General features: G+C 46.5%; 1 protein-coding gene across 1 annotated transcript; it reads left to right on the plus strand.

Moving 5' to 3' along the window:
• Position 1: 1 nt before the first annotated feature.
• LOC135382959 (uncharacterized) lies at positions 2-1,610 on the plus strand (the record flags this gene model as incomplete). Its single annotated transcript, XM_064612627.1, has 5 exons — positions 2-80; positions 160-228; positions 290-501; positions 1,084-1,243; positions 1,462-1,610. Coding segments are annotated over 5 exons (669 nt in total), but the record flags the coding sequence as incomplete, so codon positions are not given.
• Positions 1,611-22,476: the final 20,866 nt, after the last annotated feature.

The following is a 22,476-nucleotide window of genomic DNA, read 5'->3' on the forward strand; positions in this document are numbered from 1 at the left end:
TTCTGCCCCGACCACATCTCTACGGCATGACCTGAATGTCGATTACCGGAGAGAAACAGCACAGAATCAGTCGTGTCACGGTACGTAATGGGCATTGATTAGACTTATGAGCAATTGAGCAGGCCTGAGATATACAAATGTCCGGTGAATGAATTCTAGCTCCGCGCAGAGGATCTGACCACGAAGGAAATAATCGTTGTGATTATCCATCCAACAGTCCTGGCCATGGTATGAAATGCATGTTTTTTTTTTTCGTTGGCTGTCCTTAATTTGTTTTTGTAATTTGTAGCATTTGAAAAGGAGGTTTTGAAGATCTTACACATTCTTAAAGTGACCCAGCAGTCACAAAGTGAGAAGCTGTCTACGATACTACAGCGTTTTAGCACAATGGACGATGCATCAGAGCAACAGATCTGCCTAGATAGACCATTCCAGACACTTGCAGACTTTTTGGAATTTGAAGACGACCTTGCTGAAAATCCTGCTAAACGAGCTCAACTGGTAAGTTTGCTACGAAGACTTATGATCTTATATTGCATATCGTGGATTATAATCAGTCCCTATAAAGGACAATGGGCATTCAATGCTTCTGGTATTGTTCAGTCCTGTTGATTTAAATGCAGATAGGTTGGAATAGGGAAGGTAAAACATGTGTTAATGTAAGCTATGGCATTTTTGTTTGGTATGGTATGGCAAAGTGAGAAGGCGTGATCTAAGCGAATGTTTTGCCAGCATGAATTTAACCATGACTGGACTGGCCATGTGTATCTAACCAGATTTTTGCATATGTGATGAGCACTGCATTGTAACTGCTTGTTATTCCTCACATTCAGGTAAGATTGTGGCAATGGAAATGCATAATTTTGTTCTCAGCAGATCAAGAACACAAAACCAATAATTTTGCTTCCTTTGCATTTTCCAATTGTTTTCTGAACAAATTGCAATTTCTTCTCAGATATTATTTTGTTCCCCTATCTTATTGTGTATGTCATTGACACAGCTGACACAAACTTGTGAATGCTTGAATAATCTATCTTAATATATGTCTTGTGCAAACATTTCTTCTGTTTACTTCTGACTTAGAAAAGGTACTTCAAGTCCATGGGGGGCAGCACGACCCGAGAATCTGTCTTCAGGATCCTGTCACGTCTCTTGCATTACAAGGTCGGGCGAGAGTACAGTTTATACGGAAGCGAGGGGAAACGGAGGTTCAGTGACCTCACGACTTGGAAGATCATGCAGAGTATGTATCACACTGTTGAGCATCTGCATCACTTGATCTGCGTCGTTTCCAACACTACAAATTGTACAAGAGCATGCAATGATGAGGCACTGAAGGGCGTTATGGCCATAGGGAAACAAGGCTCTTGCAGCTTTCTTGCAGCTTGGTTTTTTTAATTTTGTTCATTCTCTGTGTGAGTACTAGGTTGCTAGCAACTTGCCTGTTTTCATTATTCGCAGACCACTTGACAGAGTCTCATGGTACCCCCGGCCCTGCCACACTGAAGGAGGTGGAACAAGCTACCATGTCATGGCTGCGCCATGCACCACAAGCCCATGATCGTCAGAAGCAAAAGGAACGTCAGGAGTGCAGCAGACAAGAACCATAAGTAACGACTGCCTCCAAGTGTCGTTTAGTACAAAATGATTGGAACTGTTTTTTTTTCTGCATTTTAGGCGTTTAACTAGCGGGCATTCGTTTTCCTATGTTAGTTGGTAGTCCTTTTCACCTGTGTGTGCATTTTTGGTCGCTGGCCACGCCATTTACCTTTAGTTGCACTAAGTGTTTTCATTAGCTTAGTATTCTGTAGCAGACACCATTTTTATCTGCACTTGTCAGAAGCAGAACTTAAAGCTCAGTTATGCATCATCATTCTCATGATTCAAGAACCACTGCTGATTGTACGTTATGTGCAGCCCTGATCCTTCAGTTCTCACCATAGCTCGGCATTTTGGCCATGGAACTCGCGGTCAAAACCATCCGGTAAGGCATGAGCTCAGCAGCGGGCTAGAAACTCACGCTGAGGTTGACATGACATGTTGTTGAGCTCGATCATGCCGCATATTTGTGCGCTCACCTGAAAGGCTCACACTTCTGGCCAGAGCATGGGTTATTCTGCCAATCTCTGGACAGATGTGAGATGCCATTCAGTGAGTGCACTTATACGCGGCATGATCGAACTCACAGATATGCCATGTCGACTTCCACATCAGTTCGTACCCTATGACTGAGATCACACCCTATCAGACGATTGTGACCCTGAGTTTTGTGGCCCAAAATGTTGAGCTATGGTTGCGACGTACAATGTGTTTGTTTGAGCTTTAGCTGTAGTCATTAATACTGTCACATCAGTAACTTGTTCTATTTGGCATTGTTGTAAAGTGGATTTTGTTTCCTTTTTAAGTTACATAAGTGTTTATCTGTTCACACTGAACAGCAACGGCGAGCTTGGTTGTATCCCGTCATATTGGTGTGCCATTCCTTTCACTGTTGCCAGGAGCTTTTCAAAGCCTGCACCTTAGTTCTGGTCACTTGCACTATCACATCAGTTATATGTTCTATTTGGCATTTTTGTAAAGTGAATTTTGTTTGTTTCCTTTTTGAGTTACATAAGTGTTTACCTGGTCACACTGAACAGCAACGGCGAGCCTGGTGGTATCCCGTCATGATGCGCCATTCCTTTTCACTGTTGCGAGGAGCTTTTCAAAGCCTGCGCCTTCGTTCTGGTCACTTGCACTACCACATCAGCCATATGTTCTATTTGGCATTGTTGTAAAGTGGATTTTGTTCGTTTCCTTTTTGAGTTACATAAGTGTATTAGTAAGTGTAAGTTACATCGGTATGCATTGAACAGCAACGGCGAGCTTGGTTCTGTCGCTCTACACTGGTGCATCATACGTTTTTACCTTTGCCAAGGACTTTCCAAAGCCTATGTGTCAGGTGAACATGTCCTTCGCTGTCAAGGCAAAAGCATTTGCCTGTTTTGTTGAACTATTTAAGACTCCAGTTAAGAGTTGGAATAGGCCTGGTGTTAGACTATAAAGCTTGTCCTGAAGTTAGTGCAGATCTTTGCACTATTTATTATTGTATAACCTTTTTCACGTTATAGCGCTTCAATTGACATGCATCTTCCACATGTCTAGTATGTTCCTGGCGATTTGCAATATATTTTCCTGTGGTACAGTGCACATGTACCCGTAGTTGACACGGCCTGTGATATTTTATTGTGATACTTTACACAGTAGGAGTTCTACATGATATACCTTTGTACTTCTATTTTCGAGAGAAACAATGGCAATTTAATAAAATTTTGTGAGTTCTGACTCAAATGTGCTCTTCTATACGTGTAACAGCAGTGTACCAGCAAGGTACTAGCAGTGGATTCGTGTAGGAACGTCACGAAATCTGCAGCCAGGAGGCTAGCTTCTCAGGATAGCACTTGTGCCATACAGGGCAGCCTGCTTCCAGTGCACACAGTGTGTACTAACAAGGTCCCTATGAAGTCCCTTGAGGTTCCCAGCGGACATCCACGGGACACGAACGGTGACATACTTCGGCGTTCCACTTGGACCTTGTGGGGAGCTGCATGGGAGGAGTTGCGTGCATCCCAGGGACATGCACCACATCCCGCAAAAAGCATCCCATGAGCATCCCTCGGATCCGATCGTGTTGTCTGGGTTGGAAGCTAGTTCCCTAGTCTTTGATCGCGTCAGAGCGTGAACTATACCTCCACCATAGCACAACCCCTTCGCCTTCAGGAGCTCATCTGATCGATTAGAGAAAAGATAACGATACGATGTTCAAAGCTTTTGCGAAACAGCTGCTTCGGTGTGCAGCTCCCCGAACGGTCCCTTAATGTGAACTTTTGCCAAGGGCGAGCACACACTCTGCTCTACCACTTGCTTAATCCAGACACTTTCACCGGTAAAATCCCCACTCTGTACGTATGACGGGTGTACAATATCCATGGTTGAAGCAGAATCACGCAAGACCCTGCAAGTCTTGCCATTGACTTCCAACTCCCGCATGTAGGGACTCAACAGCGCCATGTTGTCAGCGTCTTCGCTAACATATGAGAAAACCACTTTCGGTTTAGGACATCTCGCTGCAGTATGCCCTGCTTGATTGCAGTTGTAGCAAACCATTTTCCGTTTTGCTTCGTAAGCTCTGCTTTTAGAGTTTTCCCTGCGGCTATCAGTTTCTACAACTTTAGGAACTGTCTCTTTCCTATATTTTTCTTTAGAAAACGGAGCTGGTTTCTTGTCATTCTCGCCGTACGTCCTAACTTGACGATCTTGGCAACGCGCTTCTCTGCGCATGACGAAGTCCTGAGCGAGCTCCGCAGCTCTTTCAACTGTCTCCACATCCGTTCTATCCTGAACCCAGAACCTCACTTTGTCGGGGATTCCTCGATAGAACTGCTCTAGACAGAAACACTCCAGAACTTTGTCCTTATCCTTGAAAGCATCCGCGCTCTTTAGCCACTCTACCATTGTGGATTTAACGTTGTACGTGTACTCGGAATAACTTTCACCAGATTTAATTTCTAAACACCTAACCTTTTGCCGGAAAGCTTCGGCGGATAACCTGTACTTTCGCAAAAGGGCTGCCTTTACTTTTGCGTAGTCGTTCGCGTCCTCCCCACTGAGGCGGGCAATCACCCCTGCTGCCTCGCAAGGCAGAACTGACAAGATACGATGAGTCCACAAGCTTTCAGGAATATCGACCTTTTCGCATGTCCCTTCAAAGTTTACGAGGAATAGGCCAATATCATCCCCCACTTTGTAAGGTTGCAAAAGCTTAGATATCTTGACTTTGCCATAATCGACAGCAGTAGCCGAACTACGTGACGTTTCTAAGCGCTTCCTTTCGAGCTCTAACCGTTTGAGTTCAAGCTGAAACTCCATCTGCCTATGTTCTGCTGCTTTCTGTTCTGCAGCCTCGGCTTCTCTTTTTTTTTTTTTTTTTCGAGAGCTTCGGCCTCTCTCATTTCCTCGAGAGCCTTGGCCTCTCTCCTTCCCTCGACAGCCTCGGCCTCTTTTGTTCCTGAATAACATCCCAAGCTTCGCTAAGCTCGTCCTGCTCTACCCCTGAAGCCTGAATGGTGGCTATAATCTGAGGTTTCCTCATGGATTTCTGAGCCTCTAGCCCCAGTTCCTCGCAAATTAACAAAAGATCCGCTTTTAGCAGACATTTTAAATCCATGATGGACGTTCCAGATCTGTTATTCAATTAGGCCTAAGTCAGCACGTGCGAATTCGAATCTCTAGCAAATTTCTAACTTGGCGTGGCTCAAAGGAAACTATGCTGCTCACCCAGCCGACATCCGAGGAACAGAACAAAGTCGCCGTAAGCCCCTGCGCAGATTCCGTCAGCAAACAACGCTTTCGACGACCCTTGGCCAGTCATGAACCGAGGCTTGGGAGCAACCAAGCGTTCGTGACGTAGGAGTATCCAAGGCTCAGAGGCCTGGGAGTATCCCGCCGCAACACATAGCCTCGCAAATAGCATTGCTTATCATAGCCTTGCTTCCTTTTGGCACAAAATTGCCCCTAATCCACGGTCACTAGCGTCACACTGGACAAAAAAAGGTTTGTCATAGTCTGGAGCTCTTAGTATTGGCTTACTAACTAGTGCCATTTTCAGTTCCTGAAAAGCTTTTTCTCTTTCTTCGTTCCATCTGATGTCATTCGGCTCCCCTTTTCGCAAAGCATCAGTAAGAGGACTGGCGATACCAGAGTAATTCTCGATGTAATGCTGGTAGTAACCAGCAAGCACCAAGAATGTCCGCAATTCTGACTTTGTTTGTGGTCTTTTGAACTCCTTCACTGCGGCTATTTTAACGTCCATGGGCCGTCGTTTACCTTGCCCTATAATGTGACCCAGGTACTGTGTCTCAGCACAGCCTAGCTGACATTTTCCAGCTTTATCTGTAAGTCCTGCTGAACGCAGACGATTAAACACAGCTCTTAGATGTCTTAAATGATCCTCTCAAGAATTAGAAAAAATGGCTATGTCGTCCAAATAAGGCAAGGCAAAATTTTCGGTTCCTCTTAAAACTTTGTCCATTAGTCTTGAAAAGCAGAACGGAGCGTTCTTTAAGCCGAAAGGCAACATTAGGGGGCGAAATGTACCTAAGTGACAGATGAAGGCAGCATATCTGCTCGCTCTCTCAGTTAGTGGGACCTGCCAATACCCACGAATGAGATCTAAGCTGGATATGTAGCGTGCATTGCTAATCTGCTCCACTCTTTCTTCGATGTTAGGGATAGGATAAGGCTGGTCTCTAGTAATCGCGTTAAGTTTGCGATAGTCTATACAGGGCCTAGGATCTTTCCCAGGTGCCTCTACTAAGAAGATTGGAGACGTGAAGTCGCTATCTCCCGGTTCGATAATATTGAGATCATGCATTTTCTTAACCTCTTTGTCCGATGATGTCCTTCTCTTTGGGAGAAAGCCGGTAAGGCTTTGCTTGGACGACAGACTCTGCCGAAAGCTCGATGTCGTGTTCCATGTGTATACAAAATGTGGCTTGCATTAGCTTAGGCTTATGGCATACCATGCCATCCCCTACAAAAATCATGTCTGTGTAAGAGCTAGCTCTACCATAGGTTCAGAAATATTGTGGTTGTGTGTGTGAAATTTTTCATTTCTTTTTAATGGGAAATTCACACTACATCTGTTTCGTTTTAGAACCCCCATCTCCCGCTACATTTTCTCTGGCACTTTTAAGGGTTGCTAAGTTCAGTAAAGTGGACCGAAATAATTACATGCTCTTCTTGTGTGCCAACGTAATGCATATGCCCAAAATGTGTGAACAACAACAGCAACAACAAATAAATCATGACTATGGCCTGGGGTGATTCACCGCTTGAGAGCAGTACACTACCCCATTACACGAGGAACATGAGATGTGAAATATGAAAATGAAGTTAGAAGGAGCTGACGTAAGAGCGTTTGAATGTCTGAGTTATGTGCAAGTACAACTCTTGAACTCCCCTCCTCTGGTTGCGCAACGCTACGTCACACAAAAGGAAGACAGAAACACATGAAAGAAGCGCCAATGGTCCTTGAGATGCAGGGGAGGACCCTACAGCGTCTAGAGCAAGCCGGTAGCCAAGAGGAACTCCAAGGACATCAGAAGACGTCGACGGTGTTGCACATGGCTCTGACATGGGCCAAGAATTGCAGCCAGTTTGAACGTCTGTCGGCTAGCACCACTAAGCTGAGCACAGAGTTGCCCCCTCTCCGTTTCGTAGAGCTTACATTCTATTAGGACGTGCTCAATGTTCGCTACGACGCCTCATTTGTAGCATAAGCTGCTGTCACAGTATCCGATTCGGCACTTGAATTGGGGAGAAGGCTACGTTGAGACGAAGCCAAAATCTGTGAAACTGTTGCTTTGGGTGCTGGTATCTTGCAAACCATCTCCCATATGTCATGTATTAATTTCCAGAGGTTGCCTGAAGGCAGTGCATGTTCATCACTCATTACTGAAGTTAGGTGGTTAGTCATGCAGAGGCATCTATATTATTTTACTACGAATTCAGCATTGTGTCCCACACATCTGCTCCAGACCTTGTCCTTGATGATGCAGTACACCATGCTCACTACATTAAACTGTCTAGTTGCATAGATCTGTGCTGACACAACTGGATGAATATGTCGGGTTCTGCAAAGTTACAACTACCAATGTGGCTAAAAAAATAACTGAAATTGTGGAAGAAAGATATACAATCATGTAAATTTCAATAAAAGCAATACAGCACATTGTAGCTACGATGAACCTGATTTCAAGTTACATCCTTTTCTTTGTATGAGCTTATATGCATTGTGTCCATTTTTCCACTGCAGACTTCCTCTTACGGTATGATATAGATCAATACAGAAAGCGAGCAGACAATGATCAGTGCTGCTGCTTGCTGTGGCACTGCGATTTCATGCTAGAACGAGCGCCTCTAGGTGTGCCTCGCTGTGATATTGCACTGTGTTGTTTCTCAAGAAATAGCGCAATTTCTCAGTACAAATGTGTACAGTCAAACTGCATAACCATACAGTGCAGGCAGCCTGTGCAATAATTTTTCATAGCTTTATCATCTGCGCAAACAACGAAAATTAGTCGAAGCAGGCCACATAAACGGACGATACAAAACATGTAAGCCTCAAACGTCCAGTTGAATTACTTAAATTATCGTCTGTATTTCAGGATGTCTGCAATCTAGTAAAGCATGGAATACTGGGAATAGTCTGAGAACTATTGCATGACTGGAAAACTAAAAAATGGCAAAGTGATGAAGAGCTGCTTAAGTAAAAATACACTAAATAAGTTTACACAATCGTACAGTGGCAATTATCTTTGTCATGGCATCACACCGGCCTCTTATGTCCTTTCACAGTCAAAGTTGAATGATCTGTGTGAAGACTGAAGTGATAACTGTAACTGCATCACTATGGAAATTCTTTCTGAACAAGAAGCATAACTTTAAAAAAAAACTGTATAAGGAGTGATTTTAAAGATCGCAGTGCATGATGCGGTCGTCCGTGTTGTCGTTCTTCTGTCCGCGTCCTTTCGTTGTCATCATGAACCATGAATTTGTAACAACTACCCCGCCTTCATACGCTTGTTTAGTGCATGATATGCTGTTGGCAGCCGTATAGCATGGCATGAGCTGTGAGGAGTTTTTAGGCATTGGTGGTGGTGGTTTGGCATGTAATGGTGCGATGATAATGCTAGTGAAACTGCTGGCAATGCCAGTATGGAGTCGAGAAAGAACGTTTAGATAGGAAATAGAGGATAGATAGATAGGAAAAATAGATAAGTCCCCAACCAGGTATGTAAACGTCTTTCGGTAAGAATATATGGCTTTGAACAAATAAGCACAATGCAATTATTGAACACAATATCAGCACAGGCTTGTTTGTAGCTGACATTACAGCTATTGTTCTGTGTGTTTTCTGTGGTCCATTCCTGTTTCCTCTATCCTTGAAACACCACTATTTAAACAGGTATAAAACATCCTTTTTTATGGGATATTTGGTTCATTTTAACATCTATATTTTCTGTACATGGTCTCAATAAACTAAATATCCTGAATGGCTCGGATGCAGTATAATGGCATTGTAGCGGCCGCTGGCTGCTTTAGGGGTGTCATCACCATCGCCAAGAGCTTGGGCGAGACGCTGATGACCTTGAGCTCGCGCAGGGAGCTCTGAGTTCGGTCTTGGAATATGGACCCACCGTATGCGGGCCCACTTTGCTATTCATTAAACGCTTGGTTTTTGCTCGGACGTTACACTTGGTGGCAGCGGTGGGATGACGGCCCCGGATGCAGCCTGCCCTCGACAATTTCTCCTGCCCGACACGTACTCGGGGGACGGAGATTTCGACTCTTGGGAGAAGCACTTCTCCGCTTGCGCTGTAGCTAATTCGTGGTCTGATGAAAGGAAGTTGCTGGTTTTGCCAGCGCGGCTACGTGGTCGCGCTCAAAGGATTTACGATCATCTCACGACGACTGAAAAAGAAACGTACTCGAATCTGCGTGCGGCTTTGTCCGCTAAGTGTTCTCCTTCTGCTCTGCGCATATTGGCGGCAGCCAATTTTCGCGCCCGCGTTCATCGTGGTGAAGAGGCCCTCGACACCTTCGGGTACGATCTTTTCGACCTCTACGACAAGGCGTACCCAGACTCGGCGGCGGCAATGCGAGACACCATGGTCAGGGATCAGTTCGTTCTCGGACTCGAACGTGGGACGCGTGATAAAGTCACGTCCGCCAATCCCGCCACGTTTTCTGACGCCCTCCAAGCCGCCGCCCGCGTCCTTGCCCTCCGCCAGCTTCCTGGTCCGCTGTCAACTGCTGCAACCACAAGCCTGCCACCCACGAGTTCTTCCGCATCTCGACAGCCGGTCCAGCGCGACGCCGACACCATGGAAGCTCTCGCAAGCGTAGTCGCGGCGTTGAGCCAGAGGGTCGACGCCTTGTGCACCTCACGTCAGCCTCTGTCCCGCGGGCGGGACGCCACACCCAGCTGTTACGACTGTGGCGATTACGGCCACTTCGCCCGGTCATGCCCACGCCGCTCACGGCGACAGCCTGCACAGCGACGTGGCGGCGATCGCTTCCCACGGCCCTCGTCGGAAAACTAAATGGCGTCCCCAGCACGGCCTCGCTCGGGACGCCGCCGCAGCAGGCCCCATATGCGCATCACGTTTTGGTCACCGTTTCCGGAAGCGTTGAAGGCGTGCCTGTGCGTATGCTACTGGACTCTGGGTCTAGCGTCACCATAGTGAATTCCGCCGTTTGGGGCATGATGCCGTCCAAACACTCAATCCCGTCTTGCGGAAGCCCCCAGCCCGTTGTCGACCTTAACACCAACCCGCTTGACATCACAGGAGTCTTCTATATGAAGATATCTGTGCCCGGAACCACTACAATTCATCCCGTCTATGTCGTCCGTGGCATCTTGCATGAGTATATCCTCGGCTGCGACTTTCTGGTTCAACACCGCTGCGCCATCGACTTTGCCTCCCGTACCCTCAAGACTTGCCTCGGCTCATCAGCCCCCAGCCCATTACCCTCACCCTTGCAGCGACTTCTGTTCTTCGCCCCCATTCCCAGCGCTTCTTGGACGCACGTACCCAGCATACCTCGACCATCCCGCTCTCTGGTCCCGCCGTCGTTGAACCCAGACCAGACCTGTTCCAGAAGAAACAATCTTGGCTACTTTCTCCCTGTCTGATGCCCACCACAGTGTTTCCGTGCTTGTCAGCAATCCCTCCTCCGAAGCCGTCACCCTTTACAAGGGTACGACCCTGGCCAGCCTTCATCTACTCCATCAGCACTTCCCCGAGTACGTCCTCGCAGATCACACCTCCAAACCTACCCCTTCCTCCCCGCTCACCGCAGCCGCTGCTAACTCCCGTCGCCCTTGGCGTCGGGAAGACTTGACGCTCTCTGTCCAATGCACCCAAGACTTAGTGCCGCGCCATCGCAACTCTCTACTTGACCTTATTTACGCATTCGAAGATATCGTATCTCAGGGTGACTGGGATCTCGGACGGACGTCTTTAACCCGTCATACTATCGACACCCAAGATGCCCCTCCCATTAAACAGCGGCCTCGCCGGATGCCGCCGAATGGACGGGACACCGTGGACGAGAAAATATCAGCCATGATGGACATGGACGTCACCCAACCTTCCGACAGTCCTTGGGCATCCCCAATTGTCCTAGTCCGCAAAAAAGATGGTACGCTTCGTTTCTGCGTGGATTACCGTCGGCTCAACGCTGTCACCCGCAAAGACGCGTTTCCCCTTCCGCGAATCGACGATACCATAGATCTCCTCAACGGCGCCACGTATTTCAGCACTCTCGACCTTGCTTCGGGATACTGGCAAGTAGAAATGGACGCGGAGTCACGCCAGAAGACCGCGTTCACCACCCACGCGGGTCTCTTCGAATTCAATGTCCTTCCTTTCGGACTTTGCAACGCGCCTTCAACATTCCAGCGCCTTATGCAGCACGTTATGGGGACCTTCCATTCTCTCTGTGTTACCTCGATGACATAATCATATTCAGCAAGACACCCGAGGAACACCTTCAACATCTCAGTATAGTTTTTGACCGCCTCCGTGGCGCCAACCTCAAAATTAAGCTACAGAAATGCAACTTCTTCTGTCAGAAGGTTCTCTATCTCGGACATGAAGTTGGTCCCGATGGCGTTCACACCGACAAGGCCAAGACCGCCAAGGTTCTAAACTGGCCTCCACCGTCCACTGCTGATGACCTGCGATCATTTCTTGGGCTCGCCTCGTATTATCGCAAGTTCATCCGAGACTTCGCGACCTTAGCTGCTCCTCTTCACCGCCTTCTTGAGAAGGGAGTTACGTTCACTTGGTCCGCGGACTGTGATGGCGCCTTCACTCGTATAAAGGAGCTCCTCACCTCTGCACCTGTACTGGCGTTCCCCGATTTCTCGCTGCCTTTCATACTCGACACCGATGCCAGCGACAAGGGCATCGGCGCTGTCCTCTCTCAAAAACAGGGTGGTCAGGAACGAGCCATAGCTTTCGGGAGCCGGGTGTTAACCAAGACGGAGCGCAAGTACAGCGTAACTCGGAAGGAGCTCCTCGCACTCGTGTACTTTACACGCTTCTTTCGTCACTACCTCCATGGGAACAAGTTCTTGTGCAGAACGGACCATAGCGCGTTACAGTGGCTGCGTAATTTCAGGGAACCCGAAGGCCAAGTTGCACGCTGGCTCGAGCAGTTGAGCGAGTTCGACTTCGACGTGGTACATCGGCCCGGCAAACAACACGGCAACGCAGACGCCTTGTCTCGAATGCACACCACATTTCTCTCCACTGCGTTACCCGCGCTCTCCTGTACCGATCTTCGGGGCCGTCAGCTGGCTGACCCCGTCCTGTCCGACGTCATCGGGGCACTCTCCTCTCCATCCGCGGCACCGCCTCTCCACCCACAGGCTCGCCAGTACCTACGCTGCAGACGACACCTACGCCTGGTGGACGGGTGTTTAGCATGGACACAAAATTCCGGCTCGTCACCGGTCCCAGTAGCGCCAGCTTCCCTGGTCCCGGAAATTCTTCAACTTCTCCGTTCCAGCGAATTGCCCTTGATTTCCTAGGCCCACTACCGCAAACGGACCGTGGCCACAGGTATATCCTTGTTGTCTCCGACTACTGTACTCGCTGGGTGGAGGCCTTTCCCATGTCGTCACAACGCAGCGACGCCATTGCCACTTGCCTCATCGACCACTTCTTCTCCCGCTTCGGGCTCCCGGGTTCAATCCATTCTGACCAGGGACGATCGTTCGAGAGCGCCGTCTTCCGCGACATGTGCTCAATTCTGGGTATTACGAAGACTAGAACGACCGCCTACCACCCTCAGTCAGATGGCCTCGTCGAACGTTTTAACCGCACCCTCTTGGCTATGCTGAGTGCTTACGTGGACGAGAACCAACGAGATTGGGACACCTACCTACCGATGATAATGATGGCATACCGTTCTAGCGTGCACGACTCCACGGGATACTCTCCCTACTACCTTTTGTTCGGCCGCGAGCCCGTGCTACCGGTGGATGGCATTGTCGACGCGTTCCACCACGCTCACCCTGCAGCACCCGCCGACGTGGAGGCTATTCGACGATCCCTGCAAGCAGCACGTCAAGCAGCAATATCCAATGATGTCCGGAGCAAATCCCGGCAGAAGACAAACTATGACCGCACGACGGCCGAGGTGAAGTACTCCGAAGGAGACACTGTTTTGCTCCACAGCCCAGCTGTGCCGCGGGGACAGTCTGCCAAGCTTCGGTTACCATGGCAAGGGCCGTACACCATTCTCAAGAAGTTGCCCAACAATGTCTACCGCTTACAGCACGCCGAGCATCGTAGGAAGCTATTAAATTGTGGCCGTTTATTTTAGCAATTATTACGTCTGTGACGTAAAGTGCATCATGGCAGATGACACGTAAGGACAAATATACAGGGTGTCCAAGCTAACTGTGAACATATTTTTTAAAAATATAACTAACACTTTTTCCAAGATGAAATCAATTGCAATATAGCATATGATGAAGGGCATTCCTTAGGAGGGCATTAGCAAAGTCCAATGGCAACGTCTTAATTAACTTTCATTAATTAACTTTTTAATTATAAAAGCTACAAAGTTGTCCCAATGAGAACGTCTGTTCCTTTCGGTCACCTGATATCGTAGCCGTTTTCAGAACAAAAATCCGTTCGATAGATCGCCCGCAAAAAAATAGTGAAGGAACGCCATTTTTTCTTTATTTTGTTCATTGCGCTTCTTAGAAGACGCGTCTTTCCTTCACCCCCAATGTCAGAGGGAGAAAGAGCACACTATCGCCACTCGCGTCCTGGAAAAAGGTTAAAAGGAAACAGAAAATGCAACCCAAGATAAGGCCAGTTCCTATAGAGTCACCCGATACATTTGTTTTTGTTTTGTTTCCGCAAGCTAAAGCTCATCTTCGACGCATGAGGCGGTACTGTACTGCTTTCCCCTCGCACATTGGGGATGAAGGAAATACGCGTCTGCGACGATGCGCAATGAAGAAAATAAAGAAAAAATGGCGTTCCTTCACGAATTTTTTTGCGGGCGATCTTTTTTGCGGGCGAACGTATTTTTGTTCTGAAAACGGCTATGATATCAGGTGACCGAAAGGAACAGATGTTCTCATTGGGACAACTTTGTAGCTTTTATAATTAAAAAGTTAATTAATGAAAGTTAATTAAGACATTGCCTTTGGACTTTGCTAATGCCCTCCTAGGGAATGCCCTTCAGCATATGCTATATTGCAATTGATTACATCTTGGAAAAAGTGTTATATATATATTTTAAAAATATGTTCACAGTTAGCTGGGACACCCTGTATACATTAGGCATGTTCCCATTTTGTGAAATTTCAGCAGAGCGAGAGACAGTCACAACCTAATGACGAACTGGCTGAACAGAACAAACAATTTAATGATTTGTACAATAATTTTATATGCTGAAATGCAGAAATAAAAAGAGGTCAGCAGAGGTAAGCACAGCACCGCACTGACACGGGGTCACGACATTGGCAACCTCCACGCTCAGAAGCAGGGACGTCCTAGGTAACATGACAAAAACAGCGCTAAACAAACAGAGAAAAACACACACACACAGTACGAAGACGTAAACAAGGCAGCACCCTGAGCAAGCTGCACCCAAGCTTTTCCGTATGAGTCGCACTCTAAAGAAACACAGCCAGCAAAGAGATGCTCAACGCGTTGCAGATTTGTGACACGCTGAAAGTACCACGCCGACTTCTTAAAACTATAATACCGTAAAAGTTATGCGTGTGGAAGTCACGTGCAGGATAAGGCCACCTTCGCGTAAATGTTCTTTCTGTTTACATAGCCTACAGTGATCAAGCACTTCCACGCACGTTGCGAACATGACATCAGTCTCGAAAGCGTATAAAAGACGCTGCTGGAATGCCCCATCAATCGAGAGGCTAGCTTGATCGTTGTAGTTCACCACACAGATTGCGCAACAGACGATAAAAAAGCGATGATCGATGCGGATGAAGTTATTATAAACGCAGCCATTATCGACGACCGAACACCGACAAAAGCACAACGTTCACCTGCGCGAGGATACGTGCTGCTGCCTTTCAAATAACATGGCAAGCGCTCCCTATGTACACTTTTTAGCGACCATATCAACCATATATCGAAGAGCTTGTCATTAACAAACACAGAGGTACGCATAACCGCCGTTTATCGTCACCCTGACCCGTAACCACCTGGAACAGCGCCTGCGCCGCATGAACAATCCGCTTACAATCTAATAATCAAAAAACAAACGGGAGCCTTCCCCTTCGCAGTCCTGTCGTCTGCTACTTCCACACTCCCTTCCTCCATCTCGTGCCAATGCCAATAGTGCGCATGCGTTGTGGTCAATCTTTGGTTCAACCGCTCCTCATAGCGGGAGAAATCACGTGATCGATTTAAACCCGCCTTCACTAAACCAATGGTTTAAGTCGGCTGGTGAATACGGGGGGTGGGGAGGGGGGTATATGTTTATTACGAAAACAAAAAGGGCAGGCAAAAGGAAAGGTCAGCCAGGCAGAAGCCGACTTGCTATTCCTTGTAAAAAAACAAAATAAAACAGAAAAGAAGAAAGACGCAAGCGGCACATGGGCAGCAGGGGGCATGAGTGCACGATCGCTCAGAGGCAGTCCAGGAACCCAGAGTCACCCAGGAAGCATATTAGCGCTCTGGTAACAGCCCATTGCTTCTGCACTACAGGGCCCAGTAGGGTGGCCAAAGAATACGGACTGGTGTGTTCAGATATGAGATCTGCCGGCGCAGTGCTCGAACTTGCTTTTCAGAATCTGAGCTCTCTGTTATTTTGGAAAAGGGGAAGCTCAGATCCTGAGGGTCATTCGGGTTGCACCGGGGGAGATTAATTTGCTTTTGTCGTGCTATACATGTCACATCGCTGTGGCATGTAGCACAACATCAGCAGTTACCTAGAATGGTAGAAATCCAGCGAACCATTGCGAACATATGCTTAAACATACCACGTTGACGCAGCTGCTATATCAGGATATCAAGGTGCTGTTGTAGAACAGCTGATATCGCCAATGGACGCCAGTTGCACACTTTCAGCTGTGCTCGTCTCTGCACACCCCACGAACGACTGACTCTATGTTAGAGGGAGGGTGCTAGGAGGTGGGAGGGTTGCCCTACTTGGCATAAGTAAGTGGGTCAGAGTACCTGCCAGGAAAGGTTGCCAATAGTTGGGGGCTTCTGAAAAGTATAACTGGGGGGTTATGCACGATGTAAAACCCCGAGGGGAGGGAACACGAAGGGACAGACACAAACACGAAGTCTCCAACCCAGCTGAAAATTTTACTTCACATACAAGAAATACAGGGTGTCCCAGCCAACAGCAAACATATTTTTAAAAATATATATAACACTTTTTCCAAGATAAAATCAATTGCAATATAGCATATGATGAAGGGCACTCCCTAGGAGGGCATTAGCAAAGTCCAAAGGCAATGTCTTAATTAACTTTTTAATTATAAAAGCTACAAAGTTGTCCCAATGAGAACATCTGTTCCTTTCGGTCACCTGATATCGTAGCCGTTTTCAGAACAAAAATCCGTTCGTTAAATCGCCCGCAAAAAAATTAGTGAAGGAACGCCATTTTTTTTATTTATTTTGTTCATTGCGCATCTTCGCAGACGCGTATTTCCTTCATCCCCAACGTGAGAGGGGAAAGGAGTACAGTGCCGCCTCATGCGTCGAAGATGAGCTTTAACTTGCGGAAACAAAACGAAAACAAATGTATCGGGTGACTCGGAACTGACATTATCTTGGGTTGCATTTTCTGTTTCCTTTTAATCTTTTTTCCAGGACGCGAGAGGCGATAGTGTGCTCTTTCTCCCTCTCACATTGGGGGTGGAGGAAAGACGCGTCTTCTAAGAAGCGCAATGAACGAAATAAAGAAAAAAATGGCGTTCCTTCACGAATTTTTTGCGGGCGATCTATCGATCGGATTTTTGTTCTGAAAACGGTTACGATATCATCTGACCGAAAGGAACAGATGTTCTCATTGGGACAACTTTGTAGCTTTTATAATTGAAAAGTTAATTAACGAAAGTTAATTAAGACATTGCCTTTGGACTTGCTAATGCCCTCCTAGGGAGTGCCCTTCAGCATATGCTATATTGCAATTGATTTCATCTTGGAAACAGTGTTATATATATTTTTAAAAAATATGTTTGCAGTTAGCTGGGACACCCTGTATATACATACACAGCAGGGAGAAGAGAAACAACCAGATGAAGACAAAAAGGGGTCAGTTCTGGAGAAAGGGTTTCGGTTTCGGAGTTCGGGTTTTACATCATGCATCATCGTCACCAGCTCGCTTGCTCCCTTGCCATTTTTTTTTTTTTTTTTTTCATTGGGAGGTTATGTTCGCTGATTGTGGAGATACTTGATGCGTCGAGATAAGTAATCGGAGCGCGCCTATTGCGCAGAATTGCGCACGGTGCTCCCTGCTGCACAGTAGAACCGTTCCGATTATTGTTCTGGACGCATCAAGTTATCTTTACATTGAACCAACTTAGCCTCCCGGTATCGTAATGTCCGATCAATTCATGGTAAAATTACAGTATAATACTATTTGGATGAGTCACATTCTACACTGAAGATGCTGCCTTATGCAGTCTACTGTCTTAGTTAAGGCAGCGATAATCCAATATTGCTCTCAACAAGAAATATTTTATGTTAATGAGGTACTATTTATGCTCTGTGCCATATATGGAACCCCACTGAATTTAGAGCACTTTTTATATGGAAAAAAAGTTCCCTCTGACGTGATCAACCAATTTTATTCGATGATTAAGATCAAATCTTGCAATGAATAAGCAGAAGCAGCCTAGTGTTATAACGTCAATTATGAATGATCAGGGAAACGTTGTTCCTAACCCTGCAGATATCGTGGCTGCACTTAATAAGTTTTTCAGTAGCAAAAGTTTGCAGGTTGAACTGTGCCCGGTGCCTTGTACTGCTGTAGGTGCCCCATGTAATGTGACTAGCATGTGCGACCTGTCAAACGCACACGAATCCTTTTTGCTGGCACTGACTGATGTTTTCGAAATCCAGCAAACGATAAACGGTCTGAAAACAACACGATCGACAGGTCCGGATGGTATCTCGACTGAATTCGTTAAGCGCTTTTCTGGTCAGTTGTCACCATATCTCGCCGACCTTTCAAATAAAATGTTTCAAACTGGGGTTTATCCCTCTGCATTAAAGGTAGTGTAAACCAGCACCGATCAAACGTCATTTGGTGTGGCTATTCGATAGTCCAAGCCACCAGGACCAAAACTGCGCAAGTTTCATTCCAATCGACGGCGCAATTAATTAGAAAATTGCAATTTAAGATTACGGGCAACACTGTACTAGGTATTCGAAATGAATCCGTACTCCTGACACATACGGCGGCAACCACCTTGCATGCGTATAACACTGGGCCCGACATAACAATCCACCACAATCCACCATAAAATCCGGTCCTGCAATCCACACAACGATCCACATCGGAGGATAAACGGATAAGCGAACTGAAATGAAATGCTGAGCCGTTGAAAAAAATGTGTCAGACGTTCAAGAAGCCAGACAGCTTCGGCACTTGTTTGTTCACTGAGGTTCACAGAGAGATTTTGTTCGTTCGAAAGGGGCCGCGAACAGAAGGAGCGCGCAGGCGCAGCAGAGAGTAGGGAGAGCCTCCATCGAACAGCGGCCAGCGCTGGGATACTTCGCAAAAAACACTGTTAACAGGGGTTTCAGAATGCATAGGTAAACAGGAAAACTAATAATATGGTTACTAAAATAACGAAGTCCCGATGTAATAGTGTGTAATACCAATTTTCAGTGTTGCCCGCTATACAGGGGGTTGTTTGACACCAGGCGTCGCACCGCTCCACTACGTCGCATCTTTCATGGCAAATTAAAAATATTTATAGCGCGTTGTCGGTCGTACGGTTCCGCATATGGTATTTAGAAGCAACAAAGTCTCTAGTCACATCACCGGCATATCATGCTTGTCTACTGCTTTACAGTACCTTTAAAGGTTGCGAAGGTTGCGCCAGTGTCTAAGAAGGGCAACCGTCTGTTAGCTGAGAATTACTGGCCTATCGCTATATTGCCTGTGTTTGGAAAGGTTGTCAAAACTTTGTTATTGAAGCGTTTGCAACATTATTTTAGCTCAAAGAAAATACTGACATCGTCACACCTTGGCTTCTGTAAAGGAAAGTGTACGGAACTGGCACTAGTAAACATAACGGAGAAAATTAAACAAAATATGGACAAAAAGCTATTGACTATGGGTATCTTCATAGATCTGAAAACAATATTTGACCTTGTAAATCATGACATAAGCTTTCTATGTATGGAGTAAGGGGTCATCCTTTGAAGTTACTGTGCAGTTATCTTTCAGGTAGATTTCAATATGTACAGATAGGATCGTCGCAGTCACAAATCCTGCCAACTGACACCGGGGTCCCACAAGGATCAATTCTGGGTTCGTTTTTATTCCTAGTATACATCAACGACTTGGTTCACTATCCTCCAACGACGTTGCGGACGACACAGACATTTTAAGTAAAGCCAATGACCTGGGTTCCCTGTTCTCCGAAGCAAATAGTGTTCTTACTAGATACAGCGACTGGCTAGCTGCTAATAAGCTCGCTCCGAATATTAATAAGTCGAATTATGTTATATTTCACCCGTATCAGATGCACATTCTGACATCTTCGTATGAACTTTACCTTGCGGGTAAGGTCATACACAGAACAACGTCTGCTAATTTCATAAGTCTCACAATTCAAGAAAACGTTAGCTGGAAGCCTCATTTTTCAAATGTGCGGGCTAAGATTGGCCCTGGTCTGTTTGCGCTCGCCAAGGTCAGACATATTCTTCCTATAAGACTTACTTTACTATTATATTATGCCCTAGTACAAAGCCATATTAACTATGGTCTTGAGATATATGGACTTACTTATTCGTCTAATATAAATGCATTGTATATTTGTCAAAAGCGGGCACTTAGAACAATATTGTAATTAGATATACAGTCATCAGTGTCTTTTTGTTCCCTTTATTACATGTATTAAATGTTTTTGACGTGCTACAGTTAAATCCAGCGCTCTTAGGTTATGAACTTCTAAACAATTTGTGTCATCCATTTATAATACTGACACTTTTTCCCTCAAGGTATGAACTCCGAACTGATGGTCTTTCACTTACACTCCCGGCACCTAGGACCAACAGTGGTCAATTTACCGTATCATTTACAGGAGGGAAGGTGTGGAATAATCTGCCCTTACGCATACGTCAGTCTCCATCAGTTCGGAGTTTCTAATCAAAGGTTTTGCAATATTTACGCCCCCAGTAGTCTATACACTGTATCTATTTTAGTTGCAATATCAATGTATTCATATCACTTGACAAGTAGTATACGTACTGGTGTTTCTCCTGTGTACTCCTTTGCTTTCTCCACAAGACCTTATAAGAATACGTCAAAGTGGTTGATTATAGGGACTGCATCACGGGGTTGCCTTGCAGTCCCAGTGTTACAAGCATTGCATGAAATGTCATAAGTAAACTGAAACTGAAACTGAAATGCCCCCAGCTGAAATTATGGAACTTATTGTGCACCGATTTTATATTTCACGCAAATCTTCACTGCAAAAGGCATAGTGCCATGCAATACTGCTGAGTACGCAGTTTGGAAGAGCTATCTACCTTTCTCGTATGGTGTGTGGCTGAGCCCCTGCTCATTTTATTGTTCTACAACTTGTATTGTTCTACAACTATTGTTTCCGAATTCCGCGAAAACGTGGTCGTAGCAGCATATCTTCAAATCATTAGAGCATTGAGGCTGCGAACCAATGTCACTTACCTCGGGCAATGGAATGATGAGTAGTTGCCTTTGTTCAGTGAATATTTGCAGCATTGCGTCAACTGAAACGATTTCTTTTTACTCGAATCCCTGCACGCATTCGCTTAATGTCGTCGTCCGAAAAATGCGAAAAACAGACGCGTAGTTTTGTCGTAGGTCAGCGGTTGTTTGCACAGGAAATTCCATCTTTCCGCTTTTGCCTGGTATCGCGGTCCCTCGGCTCGTGAAGCACCTCTGAGTTAGCTGTGGACGTCTTCATGCAAAGAGAAACAGAGCAACGTGCACCGCCTGACATGTTCACTTCGGAGCCTCCAGAAGTGAAAGAAATGTCAGCGAGTTTCCCATTATTCATAAGCGTCGAAAGGAGAATAGACGAGCTAGAGACAATAACAACACGGTCCACGGCTCGCAGCCAGCGCAGCCCTCTGGTTCGCTTAGATAAATACGTCACATTGATGTCGGTCCTGCTCGAGCCTCCGCAGCTCCGGAGTAGGCTCTGATCTTTAAAATTCTTTTATTAAGTATCTGAGCAGTTTACAGTCATGAACATTGGCCGAGCAGGACAAGGAGCGATGCCAAACGTTATGGTATCAATTTGATGGACCCGTCTCTGGATGCGACTGTCAATTTAAGTCAGAAAGAACATTTAATGAAAGGAAACAATTTCCTAAAGCGATATAATGACCGCTTCATGGGTGGCTCCTGTACGTATATACAATCATCGTGACTAAGCAGCACAAAGACGCGGACAAAGAAGGAAGACAGGACGACTGCTAGCAGTCGTCCTGTCTTCCTTCTTTGCCCGCGTCTTTGTGCTGCTTAATCACGATGAATGTACACCAACTACCCCGCCTCCACACACTCCTTCCGTATATACAATGTACAATTGGCCGGTCGGGGATAGCTTCTATACCCATCATATGCGAGATAGGGAGACGAGGAGGAGGAGGAGGAGGAGTGTCGTTGGGAGGAACCCGAGAGGTCTGCCTGCCTGATTAGGCGGCATGTTTCTCGGGAAGGGAAAGATGGTGGAGAGGAGGAAAGGGTGAAGTGGAAGACCGAGCGGAATCCGCTCGGGGGGAGGATAGCTGCGGGCTCCATGGGCCGACTTCAGGGGAACTGTGCCGGCATACGCCTATTACACATCTGAAGGAAACCCAGGAAAAACCCCAGACGGCACAGCCGGCCCGCGGATTCGAACCGCGGACCTCCCAGTCTCCAAGCGCACGCGTTACCTTTGCGCCACCGGAGCTGGCGAAAAACGCTTTGGCGAAACCGGAGCTTTGGCGAAAAACGCGAATATCGAGAATATCACAGGGCCGACCCCGCATTCACTTGCGGAGAAGTCGCCGCTTTTCCCATGGGTCGCTGCGCTGCACCTGTGTTTTGTTGTTAAAATCATGGGTGAAGGAAACAGTGCAGGCAACGACCAGCAAACTAAACCAAACGACATTTGTTCTGTGCCGTAATGCGACTCTGCACGCCGAGGGGACAGCA

This window comes from Ornithodoros turicata, chromosome 2 (assembly GCF_037126465.1).
Source record: "Ornithodoros turicata isolate Travis chromosome 2, ASM3712646v1, whole genome shotgun sequence".
NCBI classification, from domain to species: Eukaryota; Metazoa; Arthropoda; class Arachnida; order Ixodida; family Argasidae; genus Ornithodoros; species Ornithodoros turicata.